General features: G+C 31.1%; 1 protein-coding gene and 1 long non-coding RNA gene across 2 annotated transcripts in view; one reads left to right on the top strand and one right to left on the bottom strand.

The window, feature by feature from the left end:
• The first annotated feature begins 9872 nt into the window (after nt 1-9872).
• Nucleotides 9873-11234, top strand: LOC146533746 (uncharacterized). Its single transcript, XR_014878546.1, has 2 exons — nt 9873-9973; nt 10996-11234. It is a non-coding gene; the product is annotated as an uncharacterized LOC146533746 (long non-coding RNA).
• A 1511-nt stretch (nt 11235-12745) lies between these two features.
• Nucleotides 12746-19159, bottom strand: part of Camta (Calmodulin-binding transcription activator) — a 144701-nt gene continuing 138287 nt past the window's right edge. Inside the window, exon 24 of the mRNA XM_085194270.1 lies at nt 12746-19062. Coding sequence (XP_085050396.1) covers nt 18984-19062 — 79 coding nt within the window. The 3' untranslated portion in view covers nt 12746-18983. The remainder of the gene's footprint in view (nt 19063-19159) is intronic.

The following is a 19159-nucleotide window of genomic DNA, read 5'->3' as shown; positions in this document are numbered from 1 at the left end:
TCTTCATATGTAAAAAAATTCTAACATTTTTTTCTAGTTCATAATTCTTACCGAAGCTGGTCAACCAGTAAATTGGGACCATCTGTTCGGTAACAGAGTGTGAAATAGGATTACTTACATGCAAAAATTTTTGTCCAAAGCTTTGGATATTCGGACTGTCTGCCAATATAATATAATAACTAAAAAACTCGTATTTGGATATAGTGAGCTTTTACTACAAATTACGTAAATAACGTAAATCGTCACCAGGCCTGGATATTTTTTTAGCTTTATAATGTACTCCGCATAGCATAGCATGGTAGGCAAAAAGAACCTAATATTGGTACTCCATTCTCCACTCATAATTCATTTCTCCGAGTAGGAATCGAACCTACAGTTAATTATATCTAGCAAACACTTATTCTCGTATGAGAGACAACATTCCCTATTTTCAAAAATTGATATCACTGAAATATTCCTACTTATAAAAAATATTATTAATGCGGAACTCCAAAACTGCATAATTTACAGCTGATCGAAAAACGTGATAGCCGTACAGTTTCAGGTCACGTTTCTTTTATTCAATAATAACCACGCGCTTAAATTTTGGTAGCCCGCATACATTTCCTGACGACGCCAGGACGTGAGGCTGGCGTTACAGCGTTGATGACTCCAGCATCATACTGAATACTGTATGATTCTGGAGAAATATGATTCTAAGATATTTTTGTATTTCTTTTTAACCAAAGAAAAACCTGAAGTTGTTTTTAGTGAGTTTATTTTTTTTTTTCGTTCATAGGATAATATCGCTAATGTGGTTCCTTTATAAATTTTACGACAATTAGAAACTATAAATATATGTATATTTACACCTGTTTATTTCGAAGCTTTTCCAATTCAATAATTATACAACTTGAAAATATTTTTGAGGATCGTCGTGCCTGTACATGCGATGGTTATTGTTTCTATTGCTACTCTAGCTATAGAAACAATAGAAACAAACTAAATAGGGTAGAATTCAACATGAAATTTCCCGAATATCGGGTGGAAGATACCCAACCCTATTCTACAATGTGCGGGATTCACATTATTATTCTGATTTTTATTATAAGTGGGGTAGGCTAAGTAAATTTCTCAAAGTCTCCGCTCTCTATTTTCACACTATTCTACATAATTATGTTTTTTAGCTTTACGCCAGAGAGGAGGGAACCTGAGAATCTAGTGTTAAAACACTTCCGTTCCCCACTTTCCGCCAAATTCTGGGGATATTGCCTGTTAAGTGGTGACTCATAGAACACATTAGTTACTTTATGAACAGTCGAAAGTAACTTGAAAGTTTGAACCTATATATAAACTAGAATAGAAATTATAAATTGCATTTCAATAGTAAGGTCACACGCAAACGTTTTTCCCATCGCTTCCTAGAGAGCTTTTCTCTACGCTTAAAAGCATGTCTGTCTATATTAGCGTCTAGCGTCGCCTACGGCCTCTTATGTTGCAACTGTGGTTACCTTCAATTATATGTACTGTATATATATTTAGTTTTATTTCTTTTAGTTTAATGTTAATGTAATTCTTCATATATACTTTGCTGAGGCTATAGATTCGTCTCCCGTTTAGGAGATATTTAAATTATGCTCATCTCTTCGCTCTACTTGAGAAAAGAACGACATTATGCTCTGGCGGAAGTCTTGAAAATATAACAACGCGAAAATTGGACGAAAAAGTGAAACGGAATATTTTAACATTAGCTTCCCTCTTGTGTAAAGGTGTAGCCTCTTAGTATATACTAAATCTTTTGCATTATGCTAAAAACCATAAAATTAAGTGAAACGCTAGGCATATTCAATTTAATTATAATATCAAAATGTAAAATTCTGTCGAGAGAAGAGAAGAGAGAGTCAGGTTGCTTAGGTCTCTTAACGTCGTGCGGATGTATAATGGCAAAAGTAATTTTATTACCTATACTTCTATACTAATATTATAAAGCCGAAGAGTTAAAAGAAAAAAAGTATCGCTAGAGACTATCTAGTAAGGAGACAAAGCGCGGCGTTAAGTTACGCCACTCAACACGCAATGCATCAAGAATTCGGCAAAAAGTGGGGAATGACAGTGTTTAAACGGAAACGGTGGGCCTTAAAAACATAAGGGTAATGATCTAGAGGTAAGCTCTATAGTGCGTGCCTAAAATATTATTAAAATACGACTTCATCCCAATTTTTGCCTATTTTAAATTGCAAATTTATCATTTTGACGTAATGAATGATTAAAAATTAATGATGTCGTCACAATATAACACAACTAAAAAAAAAAAACATAATAAAAAAATATACACAGAAATCAAATATTTAAATACAATATTAAATTCAAACAAGGCTTTGCGGCTCACAGAGTCCATTGAAAACCATTCCCTGGGGGAAGAACCTTAACAATATGACCAAACTTCCGATGGGTCATCCGAGGACGCCCAGCCGTTGACGTTGCAAAGTTTAACGCTGGGGAAATTAAGTTCACGATGATGAGTTAATCTGAATTAACAATCACGTATTCTATTATTTATTTACTTCACGGGTTAAACATTGTTATAATTAATGTTAATATTAATTAAACCAAACCAGTCATGGCAGGTTGTGGCATGGTGTGTTGTGGCACTCAACAAATCAACATGCAGTAATTCCAGAATTCGACGAAAAATGGGGAACAGTGTTTTAACACTTGGTTCCCTCTGCCTACCCTGCTGTGTGCGGAATACAGAGTGACGCAAAAAAAGTAACAGGTGGGGGGTTCGATTCCCACGGGGATGAGTTAGAAATTATCGTCGACTAAGAGTGTAAACCTGACAACAGCCTATTAAATAAATTCTCAGGGGAAACAAAAATCTTTTTAAAATACAAAAACGGAAGCGATTCATAAATATGGACCTAAGCTTTGGGCTACTCAATGTTTTAAATTAAGGGGCAATGCGGAGAGCAGAATGTCTTGTCGCTATATTTCGTTTTTTGTAATTTTACCAAACATCTATGTGGGAATAACTAATCCTCTATATTCTAATTACCAAGCCTAACTAATCCTAATCCACACTCGTTTGACAAAATGTTCAAAAATAGTTTCTGTTGTAAATCCATTTTAAATTAACCACAACATGGAAAGTTTCATTAAATATTTAGTTACAATTCCTTTTTCATTATTATAACTATAGTTTCATATCCTCGCTCTGGTAACGAGGTAAAATGGGAACACAGCACGCAATGTCTCAAGAAGACGAAAGTAGGGAATGGAGTATGTTAACACTAGGTTCCCAGGTTCCCTCTGCCTACCTTGCCACGTAAAGCATTCTATATTCACCTAAAACGATACTGAAGACGGATACCCTATAAGATAAACTGTAGATTATTCCCAAAAGACTTATTTCAATGTACATTGTCAAATACAAAAGCTATAAGAACATTCGTTTCAAGATTTTCAACTTTATTTCGATCCAATAAAATCGAAGGGAACAGTAAGCTCCAAGGTAAGAGGTTCGACAGATCCGCTTAGATGCCGAACTTATTCCAGTTTTAAAATGGCTTTCGCGGAAATGGCCTTGGATTTTGTGTATTTTAAATAAGAAAAATGCAAAAATGTTTAAAGTCTTTTCATTTTGAGACCATCGTGGCGCAGCCGCACATCGTCTAAACCGTCAACACGAGGGTTGTAGATTCGATTGCCACTCGGGGGAATGAGTTAATTTTATTTCCTCGATCTGGTAACGAGCCAAAAAGCGGGAATCACGTTTGCCATATTTTATAGTCATCCCCTATCACTGTACCTACGACCTATATAGGACCTATAGTATGTATAATTACGTCAATTAAGCCATAAATTCCATTCGAACATTCCAAGTTACTGAAAATATTTTATAAAATATTATATCCTTATTTGGAGAAATTCATACAAAAATACGCTAAAACATCTCAGAACGTAATGAGATCAATGATCATATAAAATTTATTCACAAACATTCCGTGCCACGAATATTATATAAAATGGCAAATAAAATATAGGAACTTCTGTAACAGAACAGTGTTATTATCAAAAGTTGTGCGTATTCCTATGTCGGGTGTATGTATGTATGTATGTGTAGATATATATACTAAAGCTTGGAACTGTATGCGAGTTACGCCAAGTTCCTAATCTAATTCTCTTTTGTTTGCTCATTCTTTCAACGTATGTCTTTTACGCTCAATTTGAGTTGTATATTGTTCCGGCTAATGTTGTAGGCCAGGGATCTGGATTTAAAGTTGTTTTTCTATGTTTTTATGTTTTTTTTCGTGTCATAATTTAAAATGATAAATTAACAATTTTTATAGATATATTTATTGTAATTTGAATCGGGCCACAAGTTACTAAATATTTTATATTATGGATATTTAATATATACAATTACAACAAAATATTATACAGATCTAAATTTAGACGCTTATCCCATATCGGCATCGGTGTCCATTCACGTCAATATTCTTATTATTTTCCTGTTACAAAATTAGACTCGCTAAATAATAAATAATTAGAAATAACATAATGTTGCCTTCCTGACTTGCGTGGCCGTCCAGGGCAGATGGGCTACTTAAATTAATTAATTACTTACATTTAAAATATCATAAATTATTCTATATTAAAATAGAATGCCATAAATCGTTCGTTCGTTAAATAAAATCTCCTAAAATTTTATCCCATTTTTCTATTTACAAATAACATAATATGCATATTATTTATAGCTGCCTCTCCTACTATACTGATATCGCAGTTCAACTTTGCTATATTATTCATTCTATGACCGGCGGATGCTGACGCTCATTATAATATATTCGATGCTCAATCAACCTTGCGAGTAAACAAAGAAGTACCTGCATTGAACTTTGTTTGACCTTTCTATGTTTTTACTTTGATTATGTCTTGATGTATTTTTTTTACTTTGTGCCTACATAGAGGACTGAATTCACTGTGGCGTCTTGGCACAGGGCGGCGTTAAGTTCCGCCACTCAACACGCACTGCCTCCAGAAGTCGACGGAAAGTGGGTTAACAGAGTGTCTTAACACTAGGCTCCCTCTACCTTGCTGTGTGCGGGATACAGCGTGAAGCTGAAAAAAATCTTATCCTGCACGTAGCAGAGTAGGTAGATAGAACCTGGGAACCTAGTGTTAAGATAATTTTGTTATTCTTAAAGCGATAGAAATAAATCAATCACTTAATGTTAAAAGAGATATTCCAAAATAATATGGTAAAAACTATATTATAAATCGTTGAAGTCTTTAAAACTATAATATTAATCGTTGAATTAACGTGCACAAACGAACAGCCACACAGACAACCCTACAAATATTTTAAATACTCAATTGTAATATGTACAACATTTTTAAAGCTGAAAATTTTCTTTCATATTTATACTTCCCTTTGATTTACAATCCTGAAATAAATACGGATCGCTCAAATAGCGAGTTCGACTCGCACTTAACACATTTTTTATATAACTTTGGTTAATTGAGCTCGAGTAATAAATTAAAAAAAAGTGTAATAGCTTGTAAAAGGAAGGTAATAAGCCTTGAAAAGAGTTTTTAATTAGTAGGAGCGAGATCGCTCTGTAGGGCACTCGAGATTTAATCAGCAAATAGGAATTTGTTTTAATAACGTCCATAATTTCTGCTAATTTATTTATTTATTTATTTAATCAGTTATTTAAGAAGTCTATCAGTAATTTACTTTAATGTGTTTCAATATAACATATATTCTAAAGTTATTATTTACATTTTGGTTTCGACGCCAGACCGAAGAAATGAAAATAATAAATATTTCAGTTCCTCTTGAAATCCCAGGATTACACGCTTGTGCTTCTTCGTTGTCTCTCGAATGCTTTATTAGAAACCATATAAAGATGTCCAGGTGAGCCATGCCACTTGGAAATAGGAAAATATTCAAGACATAGTATTACTTATTCCCATTTGACTTCGGTGATAAAGCTGTAGGTAAGCTAATACTTGACAAATATAGATCAAACTGTTGAAATTATCATAATAGAAGACCATGTTTTGCCACTTAGCAGTGCCTCGAAAATTCGACGAAGAGTGGGAAACAGAAGTAACTCAATAGAAACGGAGTGTCTTAACGCTAGGTTCCCAGGTTCCTTCTGCCTCCCCTACTTTGTGCAATGTGAAGCTAAAATTAGATTTTTTTAATCACACAATATCTTAAAGCCGGTTGTAAACCTAAGAATGGAGTGTCTTAACACTACATCTAACTCTACAGGTACCTACTTTGTTAAAAAAGCAATATAGATATATATCACAGTGAGGTCATAAAACATTAGTCGACACCTTATTAAAGAAAACGCTTTGAAAGGTCCCTCGAGGTTAATTAGAGCGGATTTTTTATTGCAAATTGAATTTTTTTTACACCTTAGTCAAATGAAGCTGTGAAGTTTTTAATTTGAATCAAAATGTATTCGTTATAAGGTTATGGTGAGATGTTGTAAATGCGATGATTGTGGGTTCGATTCCTATTCGGGAGAATGAATTGAGCGGAGTGTCTTAGCACTAGATCCCCTGGTCCTGGCCTAACTTGCTATATGCGAGATACACCGTGAAGCTAACAAAAGTGATCGAGTGAGGCAATTTAATATATTTGTTTAGAATTTTAAAAAAATCTAATTAAATTTGCATAGATAAGTTTTTACTTAATGTACATATTATAATATTGTAAAGGCAACTTTCGGCTTTATTTCGAAGATATATTAAGTGATTGAACTTAACACCGATATTTGATTAAAAATCTTGATTGGCAAACATGAAACCCAATGCAAAATCCAAGGAACCACCATCCATTCTAGAGAAATTGTGTTATTGTTTACGTTCCCCGTTGTCCATCGTAGTTACAATCTTCCCAATAATGACAGATACTTGCTTAAAAAATAATACAAATTACTCAAAAAAAACTAAGTCAAAAGTAACAACCGTCCTTGGACGTTAAAGCTTAGAAAAACAACGAAGTCATTTGAAACTTTACACTAGTTTTGTGTCTAAAGCTCTCTTAGAAATGTGAATAAAGTATAAGAGACAGCGATTTTAACTTTTTTAAGTAAATTCATACAAAAACACATTCCCGCTTTATCACGCATAAAGTAGGATAAACAGGAGGTTTTCTCTAGTGTTAAAAAAAATTAAAATCTCTGCATATTGGAACTTAACTTCAAACATTGTTTATCAAATCAGCTTCACGCTGTAACCCGCACACAGCAGGCTAAGCAGATGGAACCTATTGTTAAGACACTCCGTTTCCTACTTTCCGCATTTTAGAGGCATAGCGTGTTGAGTAGCGGAACTCAACGCCGCACGAACTTCACCAGAGTGAAGAAATGGAAATAGAAATTTAGACAAATATTTCATTTACCCGAGTAATTATCGAACTCACTACCAGTTGTTTACAGTCATACTTTGCATACCTGCATTAAGACTTGTCTATCAGAGAGTACATAAAAATAATTCACATCCCTGAGTGGGATTTGAACCCACAACCATCGCAATGTGCTATATTGTCTTGAAATGGTGCTATGTACATATCTCAGGAATTTTATAACATAGGAGCATACTCGTTTATTACAATAATTTTCCAAACTTACACCATACATTCCAAGACGTGCAGTAACCATGACGACGTGACCAAAGAGACAGCAAGTTTAAAATGAAGCTGCGAACTTCAATTCTAATATTGAAAGATAAATTCTACTCTTATTGAGAATAATGTCTATATTTTATTATAGATTTTAATACTGTCTAGTAAATGCGGTGATTGTGGACTAGAGCGAAGGAATTAAAATTATTATTTCTCCAAGGGAATCGAACTCACAGTCTTTTTAAACAAACGTTGAAATACGCCACTTAACGTTTTGAAAAGAGGAAAGTTAGGAAGGAAGTCTTGAGAGATATAAAAATAATGTGAATATTTCTAAGTTAATCTTTACTCGTATCTACTTATTATTAAAAATCCATTCATCATTAATTATAATATAATTATAATATTAATATCTTATTTATCAAATATATATCGAAATATCTTAAATTAAATTATTATTTTAGTACAAATAAGTAATTACTTTAACAAAAGTACTCTAGTAGTGTAGTTCAAACAAAGTTCACGACTGCAGAACAAAGTTTCGCGTACCTAACTGGAATTAAAGTTTAAATAGAGCCGTGAAAATACAATTACACGTAACAACGTTACTTCATGCAGCGCAGAAATGAATGAAAATATGCTTTTAAATGCATCATTTTTATATTTTCTCATTGTATGCTTCATTTAGTAGGTATATCATTTAAAACAAGGTAGATGGAGTGATGTCAGTGTTAAAACACTCTCGCCATGTACGTACGATTTTTGAGGAATTGCGTGTTGAGTGGTGGAACTCAACGCCTTCGCCTTGTTACCAGAGCGAAGTAATGGAAATAATTCGTTCTCCCACATGGAATGCAACTCAGAACATGATCCTAATAAAATAATTAAATAATATGCAACAAGTTATGAGTTCGATTCTCATTCGAGGAAATTATATATTTAATACTTTCATATCCTCGCTCTAGTAACAAGGAAAAGCGCGACGTTGTGTTCTGCAAGGCAACATTAGATTGATTGACTTAAGAATCATCAACACCGGTCAATACTATTACGTCTCTACAAACGGTACACGGTATTACGTCTACAAAGCCACCTAGAAACAAACATCCATACACACAATCTGATAAACACATTACCTTCCTTTTCGTCGCGCAGTATGGTAAATACGACAAACGATTAAACAAATTATTAGCATTTTATTTTAAAAAATTGACCCTAAATTATACTTCACACCGTAAAATATCGCTATATCGTTAAAAACAGTCCCAAATCATTGATAAAAGGACGCCAGAGTAAAGCACTTCAGTGACCAGTTATAAAATGGGTAAAAATACGAAGAATTTTTTTGTTATCTATAGATACATTATACGCTAAATGAATGAAACGGTGACAAGATTAAAATTGATTTAGAGTAAAATTATTTCGTTGATATTCATTATTTGGCTAAATAAATAATTGAGGCCGTCGTAGAACGGTGGCACAAGGCTGTGACTGTAAACGCGACGGTTGTCGGTTCGATTCCCACTCGGGAAAATGTTATATTTAATATTTCCACACTCACTCACTAAGCTAAGCTAAGTAAAACGTGGCGTTCAGTTCCGCCACTCAACACGTCTTAACACGTCTCAAGAAATCGGGAAAAGTGGAGTGGAAAGTGGGTAATAGAAAGTGTCAAAATGGGAACTGGGTGCCTTAATATTAGGTTCCCTAGATCCCCTCTGCCTACCCTGCTATATGCCAGGTACAGCGTGAAGCTAAAAAAATCAAAAAACTAATAGATTTTTTTATATTTTGTTTTCTCAGTACTTCATTACCTTTCTGAGTTAAATATAAATCCAATCAATTTAAAACTATTATTATTAATTATATGAATAACTATTAAAGCACAAAAGATAAGTCGTTAGAAATACATAAACATCTTATTTTGACAAATCATAGCTTAAAAACAAAAAGCCAAGACAATATTCATAATTTCACTAATTGACACCCAAAATCATTAACTAATTAAGGCTTAAAGTTGTTAGTAAATGAGTTAATATTTACTAAAGAGTATTTATTAATAGAAGTAATATAAAATAATAGTTCAAAGTAAAGAAAGGAGTGACAGTGACCAGACCTTACAAGTTAAAGAGAAGAAGAATTTTGACATAAAAAAATAAGTAAACTTTTAAAATTTTCATTAGGTTGTGAGCTTAGTGAAAAATAGTTCTAGTTATATATAACTTTGGGTTATAACTATATAGGTTATATATATAACTCTTTGTGAAAATCAGTTGAATTTCTTTGTTATATAATTTGTACATAATGCCATTTGCTCAAGAGTGCACACCAGTCTGTCGATGCCAATACGTAAGTTAATTTTAATCTTTTATTATCTAAGACTAAGCTTTTGTGGTGCGTTATGGTATTCCTGACAGAAAACATGATGGTTATGGGTTCGTTTCTTACTTGTGGAAATAAATTATTTGATTGAATTCCGTCACTCTACAAGCAAATTCTGATTTTCTAATTGTGATTCTCTTCTTCACAATAGATTTTCTCTGCTACGACTTCTTCGTGAAACCTAATACCATCGTTAGAGCAAAATTAAGTAAATGTTTATTTATAAAATAAAGATTTACTTAATTAGTTTAGGTACTCTATTTCTATTGAAATTTGAATCTTGTTTATAGATCTCATCCTCACTTTGAAACTGTAGCACTATAGAGCCATGAGATATCTTCATTTATTTTATTAAACTTAGTTTAATTTATTTATTTAACGTAAAATATCAAGAAAATCGCACTTTAAATGCATTTTAGTTTGTTTTTAATTTAATAGCTTCTAAGATTTTCAATAAAAATCGCTTAAAGCTTTAGATGCCTGCAAATTCTAAAACATCGCCGTTTCATTTCAACGAAGAATGCAATAATCGCGGTGACGAGCACTTTTTTGTATCTTCAAGATTTGCAAATAATGCTTGTAATACTCTCCTATAGTGCTTATATAGAAGTTTATAGAAAATATAAAATACTAATACTTTTTAGAACTGTAATTTTTTTACTTAATATATATTTTTTATTTATATTTAATAGAAAGATTATTATACAGATATAAGAAGAAAACTAACCAATTTTTTAACCGAGTTCTGTAAGAAAAGGAAGTTATCAATTCGACTGTATTTTTTTTTATTATTTTTTTTTCTTAATTGCATTCTTTGTTTTTTTTTTATTTGAAAATAATTATATCTTCATATACAGACAAAACTGTGTTGTTTTTTAAATATTTAAATTTCATGCAAAAAACGAAATCTAATGAAGGCCAGGAGAAAACCTTGGTAAATATTTCTAGATACTAATTTCTAGATGCTCAAATAATTTAAATTATTTTAGGTACAAAGATGGTTGGATGTTCATGAGAAATACTTCACAGAAGCTGCAGCTAGGCCGATAGTGCCTTTAACGCCACAAATCCTTCGCCTGCCAAGTTCCAGTCAAGCAAACTATTTCTATAACAGTCCTATGCAAGTACCAAGTAAAGTGCAACTGCCTGCGGTTTTACAGGCGCCGTATAGGATTTCTCCGATGAAACCTGTCTACGATTGATTATATTACCCAGTAAATTATGTTAATTTAATAGATTTTTTGATAATAAATTGTTTTTTTATAAAAATGTTAGTTTTTAATTATTCCTAACTGGGAATCATATTATCTAGTCTATATATAAAAATTAATTTTGCAACTAAGGTATATGACGAAATTGATATTTAAATACAGTTAAATATTCAATTAAGTATTAAATTAATGCCTGTGATTGGAAATCGAACTCACAATACCTAATATTTGGATTTTTTTTAATTTCACACTGTATTCCGCATATAGCAGGATAGGCAGAGGGAACCTAGTAACCTAATATTAAGCCAATTCCAATTAACACCAATACATATATAATATTTAAATATATATACATAAAAGATAAACCAATTAATTAATGACCATTTCTAATGCGTGCGTGCTTGTAGCATATTAATGTTGCCATTACCTGGAGTAATCTGCAAGACTCAATATCTCCCACCGATCACGTATCTAATATGTAATGACAAACGATTGTATAGTGAGGTGGATGCAAATAGTTGTAATTAATTATTATATACCTGTATGAGGCCCTCGCGGCACAGTGGTACAAGTGTGTCTGTAAACACGATAGGTTCTGTGTTCGATGAATACTCGACGAAATGAAACATTTAATATTTTCATTTCCTCGGTTTGGTAACAAGGGAAAGCGCGTGCACTGTCAACGGGGGAGAGAACGGAATGTTAAGTATAATTGGGAAGTATTTTTATTTGTCATTTTACTGAAACCTGATATATTGTGTAAGAAAATAGAGATGTAAGAACCAACAGGTGATCCCAGTCGGGGGATTGTATAATCATTTTCTCTCTCTGGTATACAAAACGCGAAGGTGAGTTCAGACACTCAACACTTAATGTCTCGAATTCAGAAATTAAAATTGAAGTGTGTTGAAATTATTAAAGATTCCATTCCTTTACCCTATCTACTCAAGCATATGTGTTATCTAATCTAATTGTACCTGTAGGATAGGAATAAATTATTGGAAGGTTTTTGGATTACAGGAAAGTATAGCAAAAACGTGATTATAGAAGACAATAAATCTTGCGTAGTTACCTATTATTTTGTATCTTGTATATAGAAATTCCGTTTATCCACAACCAATTTTCGAGACATTATCTTTACATTTTACTATAATTTTATTGCGACTGAAAACAACTTGAGAAGTCTTCTCATTTTGAAATCATTGTTAAATTTCAATAATAGAATTCATATTAAAAAAATAGTTTATTCTTTACCCCGTATATAGCAGGGTAGACAGAGAGAACATAGAGTTAAGACCCTACGTACCGGTCAATTTTTAATAAAATAGCATGTTGAGTTACAGAGCGAAAAAAATAACTCATTCGTGTAGGAATTGAACTCATAACCACTAAGTTTAGTTCACTCATTTTTTTTTTATTATAATGCAAAAATTACTTGTATATTAGATGAAAAATTATAATAATTCAAAATATCTATGTACCTACGTAAAAGGAGACAAATGGCAGGAGAAAAAATCAAACACAAAACTATTTAATCAGCAGTAATATTTTAAATTGCTTTAAATCACAATTTTGTAGTGTTTATAGATTATAATAATTACAAAGGAAGATTATTTTTTGTCGAAGTACAGACTAGCGTTTCGTAGTTGATGCCCAACGTTCTGTTAAAAATTTCAACAACGCTTTCAAATAAAAAAATAATATTATTTATAAGTAAGTACACAATGAATATATCGTTCCTTTGACGTATTTGCACTTGCCAAAAAAATCTATGAAATATTGTAAAGTCATTTCCCATATATTGATGATATATTTTACTTGTTTCTCAAAAAGTGCAATTACGTCATTTTGCACCAAATGAGCGATAGAAGTGAATTGTATTTTGGAGTGATCGATATATATTTTATTATAATACGAAAACACGAAACAAATGAACAAATGATATTAGAAAAAAAAATAATTCAGCAGTTTTTTTATTAAATAAAATAATATCTGATAAAATTGTGTAATAAGATCTAATGAATTGAATTTGACGACAATAGATTAGTATGTTATCATCGAGCTGGTCTGATGATGGAGTCAAGGCCTGAACAGTGGAACTCTTCAAAGGTTACTAGTAAGCTTCTCTACTTTATACTCATATAATTTAAAGTTCCAAGCATATTGTATAACCCTTATAGGTTTTGGTATTTTGTACTTTTTAATATTTTGTTTGTTTTTTAGTTTTTTTTAACATATTTATTGTTATTTTAGTTGTTTGTTAGAAAAGAAAATTGTATTTTAAATAAACCAGATCACTCCATTCTTACAATTGTAGTGCAAAAATATTTTTTAAGAAATATATTTCAATTATTTTATGTCTTTAACAAAAATAAATAATATTATATATTATGTATATGTAAAATACAATTCACAACAAACAATTCTAAAAGCAATTTCTCGTATACTATGAAATTAAAAAAAAATTAAAACTAAATCCGTTACAAAAATATTATTTGTTACACCAATTTCTTTATTGCACAATATGTTTTTGTATAATTAAATAAAAATAAAAAACCGAAATTCCATTAAATACAATTAAAGGACGAAAGATGTTAGATAATTCATATTTTTTTTATAATTTTCTTTTAGTAACTTTTATTTCAGTTCAAGCAAGAGAAACGATTTTCAATAAAAACTATCCGGATAGAATCGATACCAATCAACCGACCCACTTCCGGTTAGCAATAAATACGACATATGAATAGAAATCTATTCAAATTCATAGGTCAATAAAATAAATCGCTAATTTGATATTTCCTTAAACAAATGTTTTATAATAGCAAAAGAAACAGGAAAAGATCAAATTAGCAATTATATTCATTCTTATATAGGAAAGTAAAATCGTTCCATGACAGTATACAAACCTTATCGACGAAATTCTCGCATAATTTGGTGTTAAAACCTCAATCTGGCAGTACATAACAACTTTTTACACTCTCTTTCACTAAAGAGAAAAAACTAATTTATAACGATTACAATGGCATACAAATTAAGTTTCATTATATTTTAAATATTAAAAAATAACCTCATAAAAATTTGCTATCAAATACGTATATGCTACAATATAAAAATTGTTTGAAGCAACATTACTAGTTTTCATTATAAAAATAGGGTCATAATGTTAAAAAAACAAACAACAGCAAACAATCAAAATTGCACAATAAACAAAAACAATCAAACAATATTTCTAACAACAATTAAAAATTAAAATATATTTAGTAGGTATTAAAAATAAAAAACAATTATCGATTCAACATTTCATCTAAACAAAAAAGGCATTTATAATTATATAAACTTACAACCCTATTCAAACAATTTAAGTATAACCGTAAAAACAATTAGCTAGCGTTTTATAAGTAAAACAAAAACAATAAAACAACGCGATGAAAATCTTTATAAATACATAATATCTAAGTGATATGCAATATTATACGTAGGCAGGCTTTAAATTTAAAATTATAATAACACAAACAGTTGATATTTTGTCACTTCAAAAATCAAACATTATTAAATAAAACAAAAACATTAAATTACAAACAACAATTTGTTTAAATTACAATATTAAAAAGCATATTATTAACAAAATATCATCTGTATTGTACTATACAAGCAAGCTACCGCATAAACAATGAATACTATGAATGGCTAAAACAATTCTACTTAAATCTAAAAATATAATACTCGTTAGCATTAAATCAACGTTCTTGCAACTTTTATCACAACAGTAAATAAACTCGCCTTTGGCGTATAAACAATCAAAATACTGGTATTGACAGGTAGCTTCTGTGTTTACATAAAAGTTTAAAATTTCTTAGAAAAACTAAAATATTATATTGCTATTTTTTATGCTTCACACGTGCCACTCTATTCTCCGCTTTCCGCTTGAGTCCGATACAATGTATTTTTGAGTGGCGGAACTCTTCGCCGTGTTTTATCTTATACGTTATAATAATAAATAAAAATGTTTATTTCCAAAATTTATATATATTTTTTTCAATGATAATAAAGTTATATGTATAAAATAATCATTATTATATTAAAAACATACCAATTAATTTTTCATGTAAAAACTAATAGCAATGAAGTAATAATTTACCTAAAAGAATATAATACACATTTTTCTTTCTCATGCAAACACAGAGAACCCGCAAAAGCCCACCCTACAACAAAAATACCACTCGTAGTCTCACTATCGTCGTTTCATTTCGTTATCCCGTCTCATTACACTATATGTACTCTAAATACGATTTTATAATGTGTGAACAAGCTTCTTATTTATATAATAATAAAAAGTATTATTTAAATTTTTAAATTTAATTTCTATGTATAGATTTCAAGATTTCTTTTTATTTTCATTTATATAAGTAATTATTTTTCTAACTATATACTACTTCTAGTGCGCTATGTATTAGCTGTGGTCAATCACTAACGCGTGTCATAAACATGTGCTCCGGTTGCTTTTTTCAAATTTTCAATGTCATTTTTATTATAAAACGCTAAAACCGCCGTACCGGCCTATGCATCATCTGTAAACCTTTCTAAAATAGATTTTATGGCACTAAGAAAATAATAATTATTCTATGTTTACTTGCTAAAATATTTAATTTGATTTGTCTAAATGAACTGTCCCTACGTTCCCGAGCAAGCCGATCAACTAAGTAGCGTTTACGCGTCAACTAATGAGTTACTTTTGCTGCGTCGTCGTCTGTCACCGTTCAGTTTTTTATATGAACCAGAGCACATTTTACGGATACACTAAAAAGCGTTCTATATATCAACGACTGTTTGACGATCGTGGTGGTTAATAAAATACTCTTTTTCTATAAATCGGAGTAAATTTTTACCACAAAACAACTGTTATTGCTTTCAGAAATTCAGCGTTACCATAAAAAATATTCTTCATCATCATCATTATATACTTATCGGCCATCCCCATTTATATTTATATCATCGGCATTCCGAAAGCAATCGTGCACTTTTATCCAAAAATATATACATACATGACCACTAGCTAAACGAACTATCCATTCGACGAAAGAAAAAACGAGAGAACTCCATTGGAAAATTAATACATCAAAACTTTTTGGCGTAATACATTTCGAAATACTGGTTTCGTACCGCCATCACTACATATACATATATAAATATAACATCTTAAAGTTAGCAATCCAAAAATATAAAATGTACATGTTGCATTCGTGCGCCCTCGGGTGACCCCCCACTCCCTCGCTACCCCTCTCCTTCCCGCACATTAAAATTGCGTGAATTTTGATTGCAATCAACAAATATTAACTAGTGATTATATCTTTCTACGGAAATCACAAACTTGTAAATTAATTGGTAATTATTACACAACAATTATTAATTGTAAATGAATTTATTAGCAATTGTTATATTACAATTACCAATTTATTGGTAATTGTGAATTCCGCACGAACGATTACTTGTTAATCTATTATTGTTAATTTCAATTAAAATTTGGCCAACTCTGCCGCACCCCCACACCCCGCGCGTCCCTAAACTCAATCTCGTGTCGTTTTCGCGTGTCTCGCGACTTTTGCTTCATCACAACACCAGAGGGTGCAAAAGCCGCCACAACTGGACGGTTATTCTCGAACTGCGTCGCGTTACATTCGTCGTTTTCGTCTACATATATGTATATTATTAACGTTTTCTATTCAGTTTTTATTTTATCTTGATTACATAAAGACAAACCATTGGAATACTGTTAATAATATATGAATCCATATCTATATGACAACTCCGGGCCTTACAAATCTCATTAAAACAAACAAACTTGTAAAATATGCAAGTCCAACCGATAAAACAAAAACAGATGTAAAACATTAGAATTATAAGACAGGAACATATGTAAATAAAGCCCTCTTTAAGATTATTTAATTGAAAGTCAATAAAAGTATAGAAACAAACGTGGCGTACAAAGTAAGTAAGGAATCTGTCCCACGGCCCTGCACAAGCAAAGCAACCATAGTCATTCGTAACTTTTGCTTTATAAAAATACGAATCGAAAATATCTCGACGGCAGCACGTCGTCTTAGTTAAGCTATGATTATTTCTAATCTCTTAAACTATATCTATACGACTACATTAAAATATCAGAGAATTCAGAAAAAGGGAATATTTAGGTATTTATTTCTATATTAAGTGGTGCACAACCTTATTTTTTTCATGAACGCTAGATTATTATAGCATTTAGCTTTATCGAAGATCTAAAAACAAAAATTATTAATCTAATAAACTAATTTTAAATTGTTTATTTATTAAATATTATAAATGTAATAGGTATTGAAGTAGGAACTAGGGGTGGGGGAATTTAAATACTTAAACTATAGTGTTCATTTTGAAATAAATTCATCTAAGATAAAGAAATTGTAAATAAGAAATTAATCAATCCCAAAGTTAAAACTATGAGTAATGTTTTCAAATAATTCTAAATTTTATAGGAATATTCTGAAACAATCTCATCTCTTCGTCAGGTATTCGTCTAAATGCGTATTCTTGCGTCGACTAAAAGAGAATTAACCTATTAGGCTGGAATGAAACCTATATGGTAAACTTTAGACCAATAGTAAAACTAAGTACTTTTTTTTCTTAAATACGATAAAATCTCGAAATACTCACAGCTCGTCGGGTTTATTGTATTATACGCTAAGTGCATCTACTTTATAAGAACAGTGGCTTTTTAATAATTTGAATTTGTACTTAACCTACTTACTTTCAACTCCACCGTGAAAATCATGAATACAGCTAAGAAATCCAAGATTTGACTCGATCTCGAAACCTTGCATTGAAAGCGGGTGGTAAATTTAAAATAAACTATTTTTTCCAATTCTATCGTAAATGCACATTTTTTTTTCAAGTAGTGCCGTCGATGATTCTCAATATTTTGTTTAAAGTTGCCAATATAACGGATGATCTAAGAAAATTACATTACATTCAATTTAGAGTTCTTTTTTTTCAAAAATATGATTCCAATAAACGCCCTAAACAAATTTCTCAAAAATACATTATGAAAATATAATACAAATACGATAAAATTTATACTAAATATAACCCTGTCTATGACCTGAAGAGTTAAACACAAATACGAAATAAAGGCCAAACACGAATAAGACATTTAAAACAATTAATAGTAACGAGGTACAAATAAAAGTGCAAGGATAGAATATGGAAACAATTGCAGATAGTGAACTGGTTAAAACACCCTAAGAAGAATACAATGATAAATATAGTTAACCAACTGCGACACTCACATACGACAATTCAGTTTTAACTGATATTAAATCAGTAAAAGCACAACTTTTACTAACTTATTATATATCGATTCGTAATTTACGCCTTTGAATGAGGCAGTCAGTTATAAGTTTTTTCTATATCTTCCAAAGCCTCAGTTACATCTTCCAAATGATCTACGGAAGAAGGCTGGAGGAATATAAGTTCGGTAGGTAAAAAGGATATTGCTATGACTAGAAGAAGGCAGTAATGTGTTTTTGAACCGATGTGATGATTTTAAATCATAAATATATAACGCCTATAAAATAATTAAAATCCTGACTCCGGCAGTTTTTATACTTATTTTGAAAAATGGAAGAAGAGATAATTTAGATTTTGATGCATGCTAAGTTCCAAAATTTTTAATTGAAGATGTACGAGTGATAACTTAATTAGAAAGCAGTTAAATTACATCGATGTAATGGGTCAGGTCACATTTTAAACAGAAGCTCGATAAGAAGATCATCATCTGCGTCCATCGGCGATTCCGGTGCTAAGTAGTCAATGATCCTAGAACAAAGCAAATTGTATTATTTATCGAGGCATAACGCCATTTCTTCTTTTCCATTCCAAGATAATTGGATGGAAAGTGAGAAGCGTATTGAAA

The sequence above is a fragment of the Heliconius melpomene genome, chromosome 12 (assembly GCF_056956725.1).
Source record: "Heliconius melpomene rosina isolate 202511_hmr_F chromosome 12, ASM5695672v1, whole genome shotgun sequence".
Lineage (NCBI taxonomy): Eukaryota > Metazoa > Arthropoda > Insecta > Lepidoptera > Nymphalidae > Heliconius > Heliconius melpomene.
Note: the sequence above shows the minus strand (reverse complement) of the source record. Positions and strands in the feature narration are given on the sequence as shown.